Raw genomic sequence first — 14,238 nt, forward strand, 5'->3', positions numbered from 1 at the left:
CAAGGCTTGACATTTTTCTGGTAGGATAGCCAGAGGATTGAAACCAGTTGATCATTAGGGTGACCATGTAACGCACCGCCCAACTGGAACATTTTTGAGAGTAAAAAAAAGTGTTATAAACCAGACTGTCTTGGGAAACTAGGACCTGTGGTCATCCTAGTTATGATTCATCGTGGACTTTTCCACGTCCTGTTTACCCTCACCTTGAGGGTATGGTCCTTTGGGATTTTAAGTTTTTATGGTAAGAGACTCCTGTTACGCTTTCCACCTTGTGCAGCTCTGGATTTTGAGTTCTGTTTATTTCCCCCACTGCTTTCTTTGGGAGATTGTCTAAATAGGGTGTCTCATTTTCTCTGGATTGACCTATGACCTCACAGATTCTTGTTTTCCCTATATTTGGAGATTGGTGATTACTTATTATCTTGTGGTCTTTTTGATACTTTTAAGATTTTGTTCAGCTTTTATAGTTGTTTTCAGTGGGAGCTTTGATCTAAATAACTTAGGCCACCATTATAGGGAATAGAAACAAGTGTGGTTAATTTACTTGAAGTAACAGAAGAAAGAGAATGGAAAGAATTGTTCAACGTCAAACAGATGCTTCTTTTCCACAAAAAAAATATGAGTTCCCAAGAGCTGCTTCTGTAGTTGGGGAATGAGGCTGTGGGTGTGAGAGGGGAGGAATTAAGGGGTTCGAGTCATTATGTTTGTTTTTTTTAACTCCAGGTGCCACTTTTTGACAAACTTGTTTTTCCTTTTTATGAAAAATTAGGAAGTTATTTCCCTCAAAACGCAATTTCTCAATTTTTATCATTTACATTTTCACTTTATTGAGGCTTTTAAAGGTTAACATTCTGTTCCACAGCTAATTCCACTGCTGTTTAGCCTTAGTATTAGCTGTAAATAGATTTTGTGCTTTTTTCTAGTTTTCTGATCATGCCATATTATTCCTGAATTACTATTTTCATGTGTCTGTATATTGTCTAGATTTCCAAATTAGATCCCTTTATTTTTAAAAAGGGTTCATGCATGGCTTTTAAAAACTGCAGTTTTTTTTTCCAGTTTCATTGTAGAGTTTTTGTCTCCATTTTAGACTCAAGATTATGTGTCTGTTTTAGATATATAGTTATAATTTTATATATAGAAGATAAATTACATATATTTTTTACTCCTCAAAGAGTTCTAGGCAATTAGTGAAAGTTTACTTTTAAGCTGACTAAACACTTTTATGGAAGAATTGATTTACTTATTGGACCAGTTTTCTCTCCATGCATCTTGATTTCCTCTGATGTTGAAATATAATTTTTAATAAGTACATTTTGTCTTAATTTATAAGCTCTGATTTAATTTGGTCAGTATGGCTTAAATCATGTGAAAAATGATTCATCATTTTTTTTTTTTTAGTTTTATGTGTTTGTAGTGAAGTGGATTGAATTATTATTTCTGTGTGCTTATATAATTGAAGGCTCTTAATTAATGTACTGCTTTAAGAAATTTTTATTCAATAAAATTATTTAATTGTTTTTTCACATCTTAATATTTTCTTTAGAAGATATAGTGAAGTGGAAAGAATGACTTTTTCTTTAAAAATATATTTTTGTATTGGTAGATTGTCAGTCTCTTTAGTGGTCCTTGCCATATATAGTCATTAAAAAACAAAAGAGATATGCCATCAGTTCTTTATATACCTCCTTCCCTTCTTGCTGGCTGCCTCAAAAAGGAAAGGGTCACGTATTTCAACTAATGACAGCTTGGAATTTATTTTCTTATTAGTAGTGGTTTTAAGGAGAGTTATTATTACTTCAGAATAAGAAATCAGAGGAAAAAAGCTTGGCCCAGAGAGGTTTCTGGGAAATCTTTGAATGAATAGCCGAGTGTTTTAAATGTGTCAATTACTTACATATGTAAACATTTCTTTCTACTGTTCTTTTTTTTTTTTTTTTTTAAGATTTTATGTCTTTGAGAGAGAAAAAGAGAAAGAGCACGCACAAGTGGGGGGAGGTGGACAGAGGGAGAGGAAGAAGCAGGCTCCCTGCTGAGCAGGGAGCCCAATGTGGGGCTTGTTCCCAGGACCCTGGGATCATGACCTGAGTCGAAGGCAGATGCTTAACTGTCTGAGCCACCTAGATGCCCCTCTACTGTTCTTAAAAAATTTCCAGGTGAGTTGAACATCTTACCTCTGAATCACATTTACTAAAGGTTGTTTGATGAACACTCTTTTTCATAGATGGAGGGGGAAAAAACAGTTTTCTACTTTTCAAAGCAAGGGGGAGAATTTAGATTGACAATGTTATGTTGTAGTCGTTGAGAGTGGGTTCTGGAACCTGACTGCTGAATTAAAACCCTCCTCAATCTCTCATTAGGAGGGATGCCTGGGTGGGTGGCTCAGTCCGTTAAGCATCTGCCTTCGGCTCAGGTCATGATCCCAGGACCTGGGATTGAGTCCTGCTTCGGGCTCCCTGCCCAGTGGGAACCCTGCTTCTCCCTCTGCCTGCCACTCCCCCTGCCTGTGCTCTCTCTCTCTGATAAATAAATAAATAACTAAAATCTTTAAAAAGAAAATCTCTCCAGGCGCCTAGGTGGCTCAGTTGGTTAAGTGACTGCCTTCAGCTCAGGTCATGATCCTGGAGTCCCGGGATCGAGTTCCGCATCGGGCTCCCTGCTCAGCAGGGAGTCTGCTTCTCTCTCTGACCCTCCTCCCTCTCATGCTCTCTGTCTCTCATTCTCTCTCTCTCAAATAAATAAATAAAATATTAAAAAAAAAGAAAAGAAAATCTCATTAGGAGCTCTGAAATCTTAGACATACTTGGCCAAACTTCAGTTTCTCCATTTGTACATTAGACATAGCTATAAGAAAAGTGCCTGGCATAAGTTAATGCTTAGTAAACATTAGTGTCCTTTTATTCTTCCTTGTTTTATTCTTTTATTTTTATATTTATTATTTATTGTTACTATTTTTCATTTGTAATATGAGCTAGGAATTTGAATAGAGATGAGCAGTAGACTCAAAGGTGAGAGTCTTAGGCTGCAGACAGGTTTTTTTTTTTAAGGTTTTATTTATTTATTTGACAGGGAGAGACACAGCGAGAGAGGAAACACAAGCAGGGGAGCGGGAGAGGGAGAAGCAGGCTTCTGCCGAGCAGGGAGCCTGATGCGGGGCTCGATCCCAGGACCTTGGGATCATGACCTGAGCCAAAGGCAGATGCTTAACGACTGAGCCACCCAGGTGCCCCTGCAGAGACAATTTTAAATAAATGTCCAGTGTAAACATGTTTTTAAACTAAGGGTCTAAGAAAGTGAATTGCTATGGTAATTAAATTACAATGTAACTTAAAATAAAATTTAAAAGAAATCTATCATTAATATGAAGCCAAGCAGAAGATATTAATAGCAGCTTTAGTTAGGTGTGTGTTCAGTTCAGAAAGATTGACCAAGCAATGCCATTGATCCTCTCCTTCTCTTTGATTTTATAAAAGATTGGTAGGGACTACGTTAGCAGGCATCTTCCTTGATTGCTTTATAATAAGAATATTTCTCAATCTGTCATCATCCTGTTTGGTTATATTTAGTACATATAAGTGACCAGAAGCTAAAAGATGCCTGGGTTTCAAGGCAGTATTCGGGACTATTTAACTGTATTAATCTTAGTTGACATCTTTTGCTTATTAGTTTGCCAATTTTCAAAATACTTTTTCCAGTGGAATCTTAACGTATGTATTCTTGTGTTTAAATCTTCTAAGGATTTATTAGTAATTTGCCTCTCAGATAGCTATGTAAAATAAGGTATTAAGCAACAATAACTTCATATTTTATCTTTTAAAGCTATATAATACAAAAACACTGTGTATTTAGAAGTAAATATAAAATCTATTAATATGTGGGTGAGTGGGTGTTGCTCTTAAAAGATCAACAGATCGTGTTGTATAACCTGAACAAAAATGCACCACTATTGGCCGTTGGGTCACTTTTTATCTGATTTTTTTAGAAAAAGTATGTGAGCTTTAGCATCAGTGCTCTAGTATTTTCAGTGTAAAAAAAAAGCCAGCAGTTGCTCTTCTTGATCCTTCTCTTGACATGTTCTTGGAGAAGTGTCTAATTAATTTGAGTAGTTTACCACAAGTTTATTAATTTGGAAAACTGAAGATAAGAATACTAGCTCCTTAGGGAATAAATGGCTGCCCTGCTGGTTAAAGCCTCAGGCCCCTGTCTGGAGATAGCTTCTTATGAAACTCTTCATTCATGCCTTACTGCTCCTAAGAAATTGGCCATGTTGGTCTGCCGGCTTCCACCAGTTCAGTTTTTTAGACTGTGTTTCTCCTTCCCAGTTTTTTTACTTCACTTCCTCTCAAGACTCTAAAACAGAGCATACAAGATGCTTTTTGATCCTAAGTATTTTTTTTAATTGTTTGATACTACTGGGAAGCAGAAGAGAATTATGCTTTTCTCTGTCCACCCTCTTACTCCTCCTCTACCCCCTAAGTGGGGGTGGAGGGTATAGTACAAAAGTTGACTTTACTCAGAAATTTGTGAAGTTGTTCCTTTGCTTAATTTATATAAATACCCTCTCCACCTCCCAACCCCCCCCCCCAGTTGTTTAAAGATATTCTACTTTTTCTTAGATGTTCCCAAGGAAGAATTTTTAGTTCATTTTTAGCAATCAGTTTGGTGGTTATTCCCAGGGAGCTAGCTATTCTTCTGAATTATTCAGTAATTATTCTGTCCCTGAATGAGGAAAATCTCCTTGGCTCACAGAGGTTTCTTTCCTGGTTAGACTTACTCCCTGACCTGTCAGTCACCTCCTTTCCTTTCTGTGGTTGTGGCTCAACATGTCTCAGAAATGGATTCTCTATCTTAGGTTTTTCTTGCAGCAAACTCACCAGACTGGCTGGATTCCCTTTTGGTTAACTTCGGCGTCTTCCGGTATCTTAAGCCAAGTCTTGGCCTACTCTAATGAGGGGAGCTGCTAACCATCCTTCAACATTATCTTGCCCATTTTCAAGGCTGCGTTGTAACAAACATATATGTATCATAAATGCCTGTGGTTGTATATTTTGGTTTTGTTGTTTTATAAATTAATCACCTGTGACTTTTAGATTCTTTGTTTGGTGTTTCTCTCCAGTAGTCACCCAACCCTTATTAATAATTATTCCTGTACATAGCTATATATAGTCTTTCCTTTTTCTTTCTGTAGGGGTTTCTATAAAAATATTCATGGATATGGGGCACCTATGTGGCTCAGTTGGTTAAGTGTCTGACTCTTGATTTCGGCTCAGGTCATGATCTCAGGGTCGTGAGATTGAGCTCTGGGTGGGGCTCTATGCTCCATGGGGAGTTTGTTTGAGATTCTCTCTCTCTCCCTCTGCCCCGCTCACATGTGTGTGTGCGCTCTCTCTCTCCCTCAAATAAATAAATAAATCTTAAAAAAATATATATATATATGCATGCACACGGATAGAAAAAATACATAAAAATCAAAATAGTTCTTTAAGGGGGTGCCTGAGTGGCTCACTTGGTTAAGCATCCAACTCTTGAACTCAGCTCTGGTCTTGATCTCAGGGTTGTGAGTTCAAGCCCCTCGTTGGGCTCCACACTGGGTGTGGAGCCTATTTAAAAAAAATTTTTTTTGTTAGGATATAGGATCATAGGTATCTGCATTCATACTTATTTTTAATGTTCTTAAAAAAACAAGTAATGGGGCACCTGGCTGGCTCAGTCAGAAGAGCACGTGACTCTTGATCTCAGGGTTGTAAATTTAAGCTCCACGTTGGGTGTAGAGATTACTTAAAAATAAAATAAATAAATATATAAATATATAAATAAAAATAACAGTTCATCAAATGATATGCCTGAAGTAAATGCTAAATGGTCTAGTTTTTTGTGCAACTGCATAAAGTCAGGTTATTAAATTCAAGAAACCACTGAAATTAAAGTTAGTATCATTCGATAATTCTTAACCTTAAAAATTAGTTACAAACATCTGTTATTACAAGGCAAAATTAGTGGAGTGGAATTAGGAAGAAACCAGACTTGTTCGGTTTTACACTTTAATGATGTAGAAATATGTCTTAACATCTTAGAGGACAGTAATCAGAATTGCTTTTTGAAAAGTTGGGCCTGTCTTCAAAAAGGAATTTTCCAAAGTTAACTAGATTTTTTAAAAACTCAAAAAACAAAAACCAAACTACTAAATGTTGCTTTTAAATGTACCTAAATACTCTGGAATCTTGGGTTTGGGAAAACCTGTTGTGCTATTAGGTTGACTGTTATACTTTATGGTAGGGAACAGTTTTTTAAGACCTGTAATAAAGAAGTGCATTATGATTGCCTCACTCTTTCATATCCAATTCAGTATTTTTTTCTGAAATAGTGATCTAAATAAAACTAGAGGTTCCACATTCAATATCGTTAACATTGTATTTTTTTTTTGCATTGTTGAAAATTTTTAATTAAATGGAGGTCATTTATAGCAGCTTATGAGATTTATATCAGTGATTTTTGTTTGAGAGAAACTCTTGAACCATTGCGTGTTTTGATCAAGAAGTAGGAACACCGTCACCTTTTCATAAATTATTTTAGGTAAATTTAAAATTTCATCCTAGATGTTTCCCTCTGCCCAGCACACTTTTCTTTATCACCACTCCCGTGATGCTTGTTAACAGAAGCAAATTAATTTTAGTATTAGCTTAAGCAAAATACAATTAGGAAGACCAATCTGCTGAGGAAGTAGCCATATATATTTCAGAGCTAAATACAAATAATTTCTAAGTTACATGTTGTTTTGGATAGTCCATGTTACATCTCTGCTTTATTAGGAAGGATAATTATGATTCAGATGCTCTAATTTTAACCTTGACTGACATCATTGCAGTTCAAGACATTTAACCAGAATTTATTAGATAGGGGTATCTCTAAGATTGTGTTATCACATATATTACTGCTGACTGGTTTTATACTGCTGATGAAACAGCTGCAATGATTATTTTGTTCTTGTAGATTTTGTAAATGAAGATAGAATATAAAAGTCCCAGGAAACTCACCATATGTATTTTTAAACCAATACAAATGAAAACTGTGTTGGCCTGTAGCAATCTAAAGTGTATTCTTGTATTTATAGTATTCATCAAAGTATTAAGCGTGCATTTGTTAAAAGTTCTGCATTCTGTTCATGTCTGAGTTGAAAGCCTAATTAATGTAAATGTGCCTTTTTGTGCATGGTATTCATGGTTATGTCATGAAAATATCTTTATACTGGATAAGATAATAACCAGTGCTTATTGAAAGTCTGTAGTGGGTGAGGCACTTTATGTATAATTTAGAATTTCATTTAAGTCTTATAAAAGGTGTGTCAACTAATCATTATCTCCATTTTGTTATGAGGATATTGAAGTTCAAAGAAGTTCAGAATCTTGCTTACATCATGTAAGCAGGTTAGTGGAGGTTAATTGGATTTGAATCCAGGTCTGACTCCAGTGCTCATGTGTGCCGTATTTTTTCTTCATAATATGTCCATTCTGCAGACTGTACAAGTCCTAAAAAGTTAACCTCCTTTTCCGCAAACTTGATGAAAATCTAGATTTACTAATAGACAAATTTGGGATACCCTTTACTCTTGTGAGATGATTCATCTCATGTTCTTTAAATGACCCAACATGACATTAAAAATATTATTTGCTTTCCCATAGTTCAGTTTGTCACTCAACATTTACGAGTACCTGCGTTGTGAGATTTTATCAAGTGAGGCAAACCTGGGTTTTGGCCCTGTGTATTCAGCACATACTTCATGAACGCCTGTTTTATGCCAGGTTCTAAGTGTTAGAGATGTCAGTGGCTGGCAAAAGCAGACACAGTTCCTGCTGGCTCTGGAGCTAGTATACCTGGGTTTCAAGTCTTGGTTCCACTTTTACCTCTTAATAACTGTATGACCTTAGGTTCTTAGCCCTCGTAAGTCTCTGTTTCTTCACCTGAAAGAAGGAAAGAATTATAGCACCTTTCTTAGGGTCATTGTGAGGATTAATTGAGATCACGTATATTCATAGTGTTGATATCAGGCATGTAATGAAACAATAAGCGTTACTTTTTAATATCCTCTTTAAAATAGCAATTGAACTATGAACAAATTTCTTTTAAAAAAAATAACAAGCTTCATTAGTATTATTAGCTTCAGTCTGGGATGGTAGTCATCTTTTCTTACTTGCAAAGTCTCAGTAAGTGTTTCATTTGCTCTGCACACAGCCATATACATTTTAGAAATATAGTACACTGTATTTTTATTTTTTGTTTTTTGTTTTTTGTTTTTTTTTGTATTTTAAAGACCGCGCTAGAGGCATTGCATGGGATAATTCCAAATACAGGAGTATGTATGTTTGGCTTGTGGCAAGTAAACTATTTTTTTATTACTTTTCTTTTGAAAAAGAAGATTAAGAGTCACTTTGATTTATTCTGTAAAGCAATGAGAATAATGAGAATTTCCGTGAGAAGAATTTTAAGGAAGAAATTCTTCATTGACTGCAAAGAAAAATATGACAACATCACTCTGACTTATGGTTGGCATTTTGTATGATTTCTTGAGTCTTTTTTAATGGAAAGTATTTCTAAATATTTTAAGAAATGGGAAAATTGAAAATGATATTTTCTGCATACTTAACAACACAGTATTTATGCACTTGGCTATGTAAATTCAAATGCAACTAACTGAATTTAAAAAGGTACATGTATAAAGAGTTATACAAGAGTAATTAATCTAGTCAAATATCCTTCTAGATTATTAAATTGTTTTAGAATATTATGATCTATCAAGAGTGTGAGGATGAGTTAAATGCATCCAGCTATGATTTCTTTTAGAGACATACATTAAAATGAATGACAGATTTCTTTAAGTAGTAGTTTCCATTGGTAATAATTTGTTACGACAGTTAAATTCTCTTTTTGTGAATTCATGCAAAAACTTACACTACCTCGAAGGAGATTTGTTCAGTGATATCTCCTGTAAAAAGATATGTCAGGGCTATTTTCATTATCTGTAATGAAATCTTGTTAGAGAAAATCTTGCTCTGACATTAAATCATTCTTATTTTTTTCATTACCAAAGTCCAAATGCCAAGGAAAAGTCAACTCACAAGCTGGAGAGGTATGTAAACAGTTCAATTACAGTGAACTGTTCTGAAGTAGATTTTACTATATTTTTCCATTTTCATAGTTCCTTTAAAGCCTGATTAAGCCATGTTAAAGCACATAAGAGATAATTTGATGTTTTATTAGAAACATTTTCCCCATTATACATAAAAGAAGACTGTGTGGTTAATATGGAATTTTGGTTTTGTTTTTTTTTTTTATGTGGGTTTTTTAAAGGACTTTTTTGTATAATAGATTTTAAAATATTTCCTTTAGTATGTGCAGCCAACTTTTGCATTACCTTTGATTTTGTAAGTGAAAGTCAGAGTTCTGAGAATGAATATTAGTTTTGCTGCTAATTTATTCTAAGTTTTTAACGTGTGAGCAAACTTTTGGCATATATGCTAATTTATGTAACCTCAGTTAGGATTTAAATTTATTAAGATTAAGATTTAGTTACCTGTTTTAATGGTTAGATTTTAAAGGAGCAAATTTAAGATATAATTTATTCTTAGAAGCTAAAGAAAATGAGAGGCATAGAAATTATTTAGCTGCTCTTTGGGAGGGAAGAAATGTACTCATATTTAGAGCTAAGTTTCTGCATTATTTCATTGAGAAGCCAAAATAAATTACAACTTCCTATTTACCATGAGGTTAAAGAAATTAACACAACTCAGTGAGTTTGAGATTTGCATCAAAATAGGTATTGAAAAGAATAAAGTTGTTTCATAAGAACAATGTTTAGTGATGCTCATTTAGTATTTTTGAGCTTGAAAAATGGATTCATAGGATGGTTCTGAAAATGAACTCCTTTATTATTTTGATACCACATAAGCTGTTAAGGCTAAGTTATCCATGCTGTGTTGGAGCTCAGCCTGCAAAGAAATGAATTTACTGATTTTTGTCACTTGCAAGACCAGCGAGGGTTACTGTAGCCTGCCAGTTGACTACATCAATGCATAGTACTGTGTGAAATCATCAAGTGGTACTCTTTGTTTTGAAAGTGATACATGTAACTTTTTATTGTAACTATTAATACAAGCAAAGAAGCTAGTAGTGCTTTTATTTATTTTATTGTCATTACGCAGTTTTCTAGGAATGTTCAGCAATATGTCAATTCAGCTATAATTCTAGTATGAAATACAGATGAATAAGCTTTTGGTGCCTGCCTTTAAAATTAAATCAATAACTTTAATACCTTCTTACAATTACATTTGGTTTCACTATAGCTCTTAGTACATCTGCACATTTCTTTTGCTCTCAGTAGTTAATTTTTACCAGTTCAGTTTCTTTGTAGTTTTATAGAAAAGATTTTAAATCTTATAGCCCCTTAACATATTTTATTACCATTTACTTAAATGAATCATAGATAATGTACATGCTTGTTCATTGTGCAAGTACCCAAGACATTCTGATTGAAAGACAGCTTCAGGAGAAATAAACAAATAGCAAAAGCATTCAGTTTTTATTTACAATATGTAGAACATCATTGTTTTCATTATAAGAGTCTGATCAGCAGGAACACCCTTGAGAAGGACATCTTTAGCGATAGAATTTACATACCGTTAGCTCACAGTAATTGATTAGCAGCAGGGCTCTGAGTACGGAGCTAGCCCGGCACACGTTATTCGGGATGCCTTTGATGCTGTGGTTTTCCGAAGCTTGCTGGCTGCATGCTTGTTGCCTTTGTTCATGACACGACACAGGTAATTACTTGATAAAATGAAGTGCATCGCTGTGAACAATTGACCCTTTGGAACAATCCAGGCTGGTCAGCAGTCTAAAACCACACTTTAAGGCCATCATTATAGCCTCAAACTTAAGAGTTTCCAGGGTACAGACAAAGGTGTTGTCTTCCTTTAGTACAAGTCGAGTGCCATTTTCAGACTTTATGAAGTATTTAAATTGAATGATATTTGATGATATTGAAAACTCCTCTGGAAATCCATCCAGCCTGCTTTTGGACACCAGAACAATGCGAGATTTGATTTTTGATATGAAATCAGGAGCATTACAGAAAATTCTCAGTCCTTGTGAGCGATCATGGTTATCTGTTATTTCCAAGAAAGTAGTCTCTCTGGGTGTTAGCTGTTCTTTTTCCCACCTGGATTTCACTTCCTCCGCCAGTCCCTTGAGCTGAAAGAATTCTGCTTCTTGTGCAAGAAGTTGATTTTCTCGAAACCCTTCGGGCAGTAGAAGTTCTCCATTTCGTAGGAAGTTTAGGACATGCCTGAAGAGGAGTCCATCCCTGTCTATGAAATAATGACCATCAGCATCAAACGGGCAGAGGATTTTTCCATTTACTATACCTTCAAGGAAAGTGTCTGGGTACTTGGTCAGTGTTTGTTTTTGAGTAATGTATAAATATCCACCAACGTTGAGGGTCATCAGTGTGGATTTGCAGTTCTTTCCTCGTTCAGCATCTTCCAAGCTGTTGTGTTTCCCTTCATACTCCTTTTCTTTTTCTCTTCTGTTTATTTTACGCTCCATTTTTGAAAATGCTATTTCAGCCTGTTCTTCTTGGCTTTGAGATTTTTAAAAAAGAAACACTACCACACAAGCACGCCTTTATTCAGCCCCAGCCTGGTGATGGAATGGAAATGCGGGCAGCGCCGCCTGCGCTGTCAGCTCGGTTTTGCAGTAGGTGGCGTATCAGCTATGTGTGCGGGAGCTTTCTGGAGTAAGACGGGGAAAAAAAAAAAGATAATTTGCATTTAACTGTATGGGGGAAGGAATTTGTTGTTTAGAGATTTTCATGTATATTCTTTGAAATAATAAAAGTTACTCAGAATAAACTGAATTTCCTCTTAGCAGTTAAGCAATTACAAACATTTAATTCTCCAGCTGAGTTTGAGTGTGTTTCCATTTCTAAATGTCTTTAAAGTTATTGCTCAATCAGGCAAGCTTAATATTGAATAATATTGTTAACTTTTGGAGAGTAATGTATATTGAATTAGTATCATCTTTTAAAGTAAATCATAAACAGGAAATCTAAAGAGAAAGGAAGTAGGTGTATAGAATCTTTTCTCCTATAAAAAGTCACATATTTCACAGTGGTGTAGTCATTTTAGAGACCCAAGTGAGAATATTTAAACCTGTTATTTGTGATATTGCACTTGAATTTAATTGAATTTGCATGTAATTCTGATTTGGGGATTTTTAGCATGTGAGAAGAAATTTTCTTAAAGCCCTTTAACAGAAGAGAATTAATTAATGTGTTAATTAATTAGTTTATTTATTTATTTATTTATTTATTTATTTATTTATTACCCTAAAGGGAAAACATCAAATATACAGGCTTTGCAGTAATCATTTACATTTCTTTTTGGTTAAGATTTCCTATGGAAAATTCATAAGCTTCTTTTGCCCTAAAGCTGCTCCAGTGCTGAACAAAGACTTGGGCTGCTGTAGGAAATACTGTAACTGCGTGTGTACGCGTGTGCACGTGCATGTGTGCGTGCGTGCTTTCACACACGTGCATGTGTTTCAGAAGATAAAAGATTCAGAATACCTTCTATAAAACAGTGTCATGGTAAATTTCACTGTTTGTTTTTTTTCATTATTGTTGGTCTCTCCCCCGCCCTTCCCCGCCCAGTGTTCACAAAAGGCAAGAGAAAGGGCCAAAGACAGCTTTTTTTTAAACTTGGGAACTGGAACAGTGTTGAGTCTGGTGTTTTTCCCATTTCTTTCTTTTTTTTTTTTTCCTTTCCTCCTTCCCTTGTAACTTGCCTTCCAAAGCATTTTAGAGATCTGAGCTTTTATTTCTAGAGTTTAAAGGCCCAGTGGTAAGAAATGTGAACATTTTCCCCTGTACACTATTATTTGACTGGTCTATCTGCTAAATTATTCTGAGGAACTACATTATTATCAGAATTAAATTAGATTTAATATTAAATTGACTTCTATTACATTAAAGGTATTTTTAAATTATTCAACTGTATGTTGGTGGAAATAATGGAGCAGAGTCTTCTAAAAATGCTTATTACCTTGTATTTTCTCTAAACAATGTTAGATTTTCTTCAGATATAAAAAATGATATCCTTAATTATAGCAGGTAATATCTTGATCATTGAGATTATCAAAAGTCCATTGAAATTAAACTAGAAATCTAATGCATAAACATTTTTAGAGCTGAGTTTTTGCTTAGAAACCATAAAATTCAACCTTCTCATTTTACCAAAAATAAAATTACACTCTAGAGAGTTTTATTTAGTATTTTATCTAGAACTTTACAGCTTGTTAATGGTAAGCCAGCACTTGAACTAAACCTTCCTCTCAGTCCTGTATCTTTTAAGAAGAGTTTACTCTTATATTCGGTTTCTCTTTTTTTAAGATTTTATTTTATTCATCAGAGAGCAAGCACAAGCAAGGGGAGCGGCAGGCAGAGGGAGAGGGAGAAGCAGGCTCCCCACTGAGCAAAGAGCCCGACAGGATCATGACCTGAGCCAAAGGCAGACACTTAACCCACTGAGCCACCCAGGAGCCCCATATTCTAACAGTTTCATGTGTGTGTTGATTGTGTTGTTTTGGATTCAAGTCTTTTTCTATGGATCAGACTTAAATATTGAATATATTTTTTTGGTACAACTTTGGAAGTGCATGGGGTTCATATGTTTATAGCCACTGCACCATGTTATAAGCAGAATCAACAAAGGCATAATAATTTCATTGATAGGCCTAGTCCTCTTTAAATGAACTTTATGAACATCAGAATCAATAGAACATAACTAGTATAGTGATGGAACCCAGGTTTTGTGTGTTTAAATCAAGTGATGTAGTAGAATACCATGTAATACTAGGCCTTCCTTACGTCCTGTTTGGCCCGTTTGTAGAAGCCGTCATGGGGAAATAAAGCTAGTGCTGCCAGAAGATGGGCTTTCCCAGGATGGGAAGGTGAGGCAGGGCTGCTGCAGGTTGGACTGCTGCCTCTACAGTCATCAGTCCAAGGCTGCCTTACCCTTGCTAACTCACTTCTGGCTTCTGCTCCCTGATTTTTATTCTTTGTTTCTGCTGGCTTGCCTTGACAGACTCTGAACCACCCGTGTGTGCCCCTGACCCTTGTTTCTCACTCTAGGCTTCACTCTGGTGTTCTTGGCTTCCGCACACCTGACATGTATGATTCGTTTGCCA

General features: G+C 35.4%; 2 protein-coding genes across 2 annotated transcripts in view; one reads left to right on the forward strand and one right to left on the reverse strand.

Moving 5' to 3' along the window:
- The window catches only part of GTF2F2 (general transcription factor IIF subunit 2), a 148,436-nt gene that overhangs the window by 57,221 nt on the left and 76,977 nt on the right, over window positions 1-14,238 (forward strand). The gene's annotated exons all lie outside the window — the stretch shown is intronic.
- On the reverse strand, window positions 10,175-11,786 carry KCTD4 (potassium channel tetramerization domain containing 4). Its single transcript, XM_035003341.1, has one exon. It carries the CDS (start codon window positions 11,596-11,598, stop codon window positions 10,819-10,821), a length of 780 nt encoding a protein of 259 aa, XP_034859232.1. The 5' UTR covers window positions 11,599-11,786; the 3' UTR covers window positions 10,175-10,818.

This window comes from Mirounga leonina, unplaced genomic scaffold (genome assembly GCF_011800145.1).
Source record: "Mirounga leonina isolate KUSES-001 unplaced genomic scaffold, KU_Mleo_1.0 Mir_127, whole genome shotgun sequence".
In the NCBI taxonomy this organism is placed as follows: domain Eukaryota; kingdom Metazoa; phylum Chordata; class Mammalia; order Carnivora; family Phocidae; genus Mirounga; species Mirounga leonina.

Bases quoted from the DNA above. Each gene is read 5' to 3' on its own strand.
- KCTD4 (XM_035003341.1), bottom strand. From the start codon at position 11,598: ATGGAGCGTAAAATAAACAGAAGAGAAAAAGAAAAGGAGTATGAAGGG.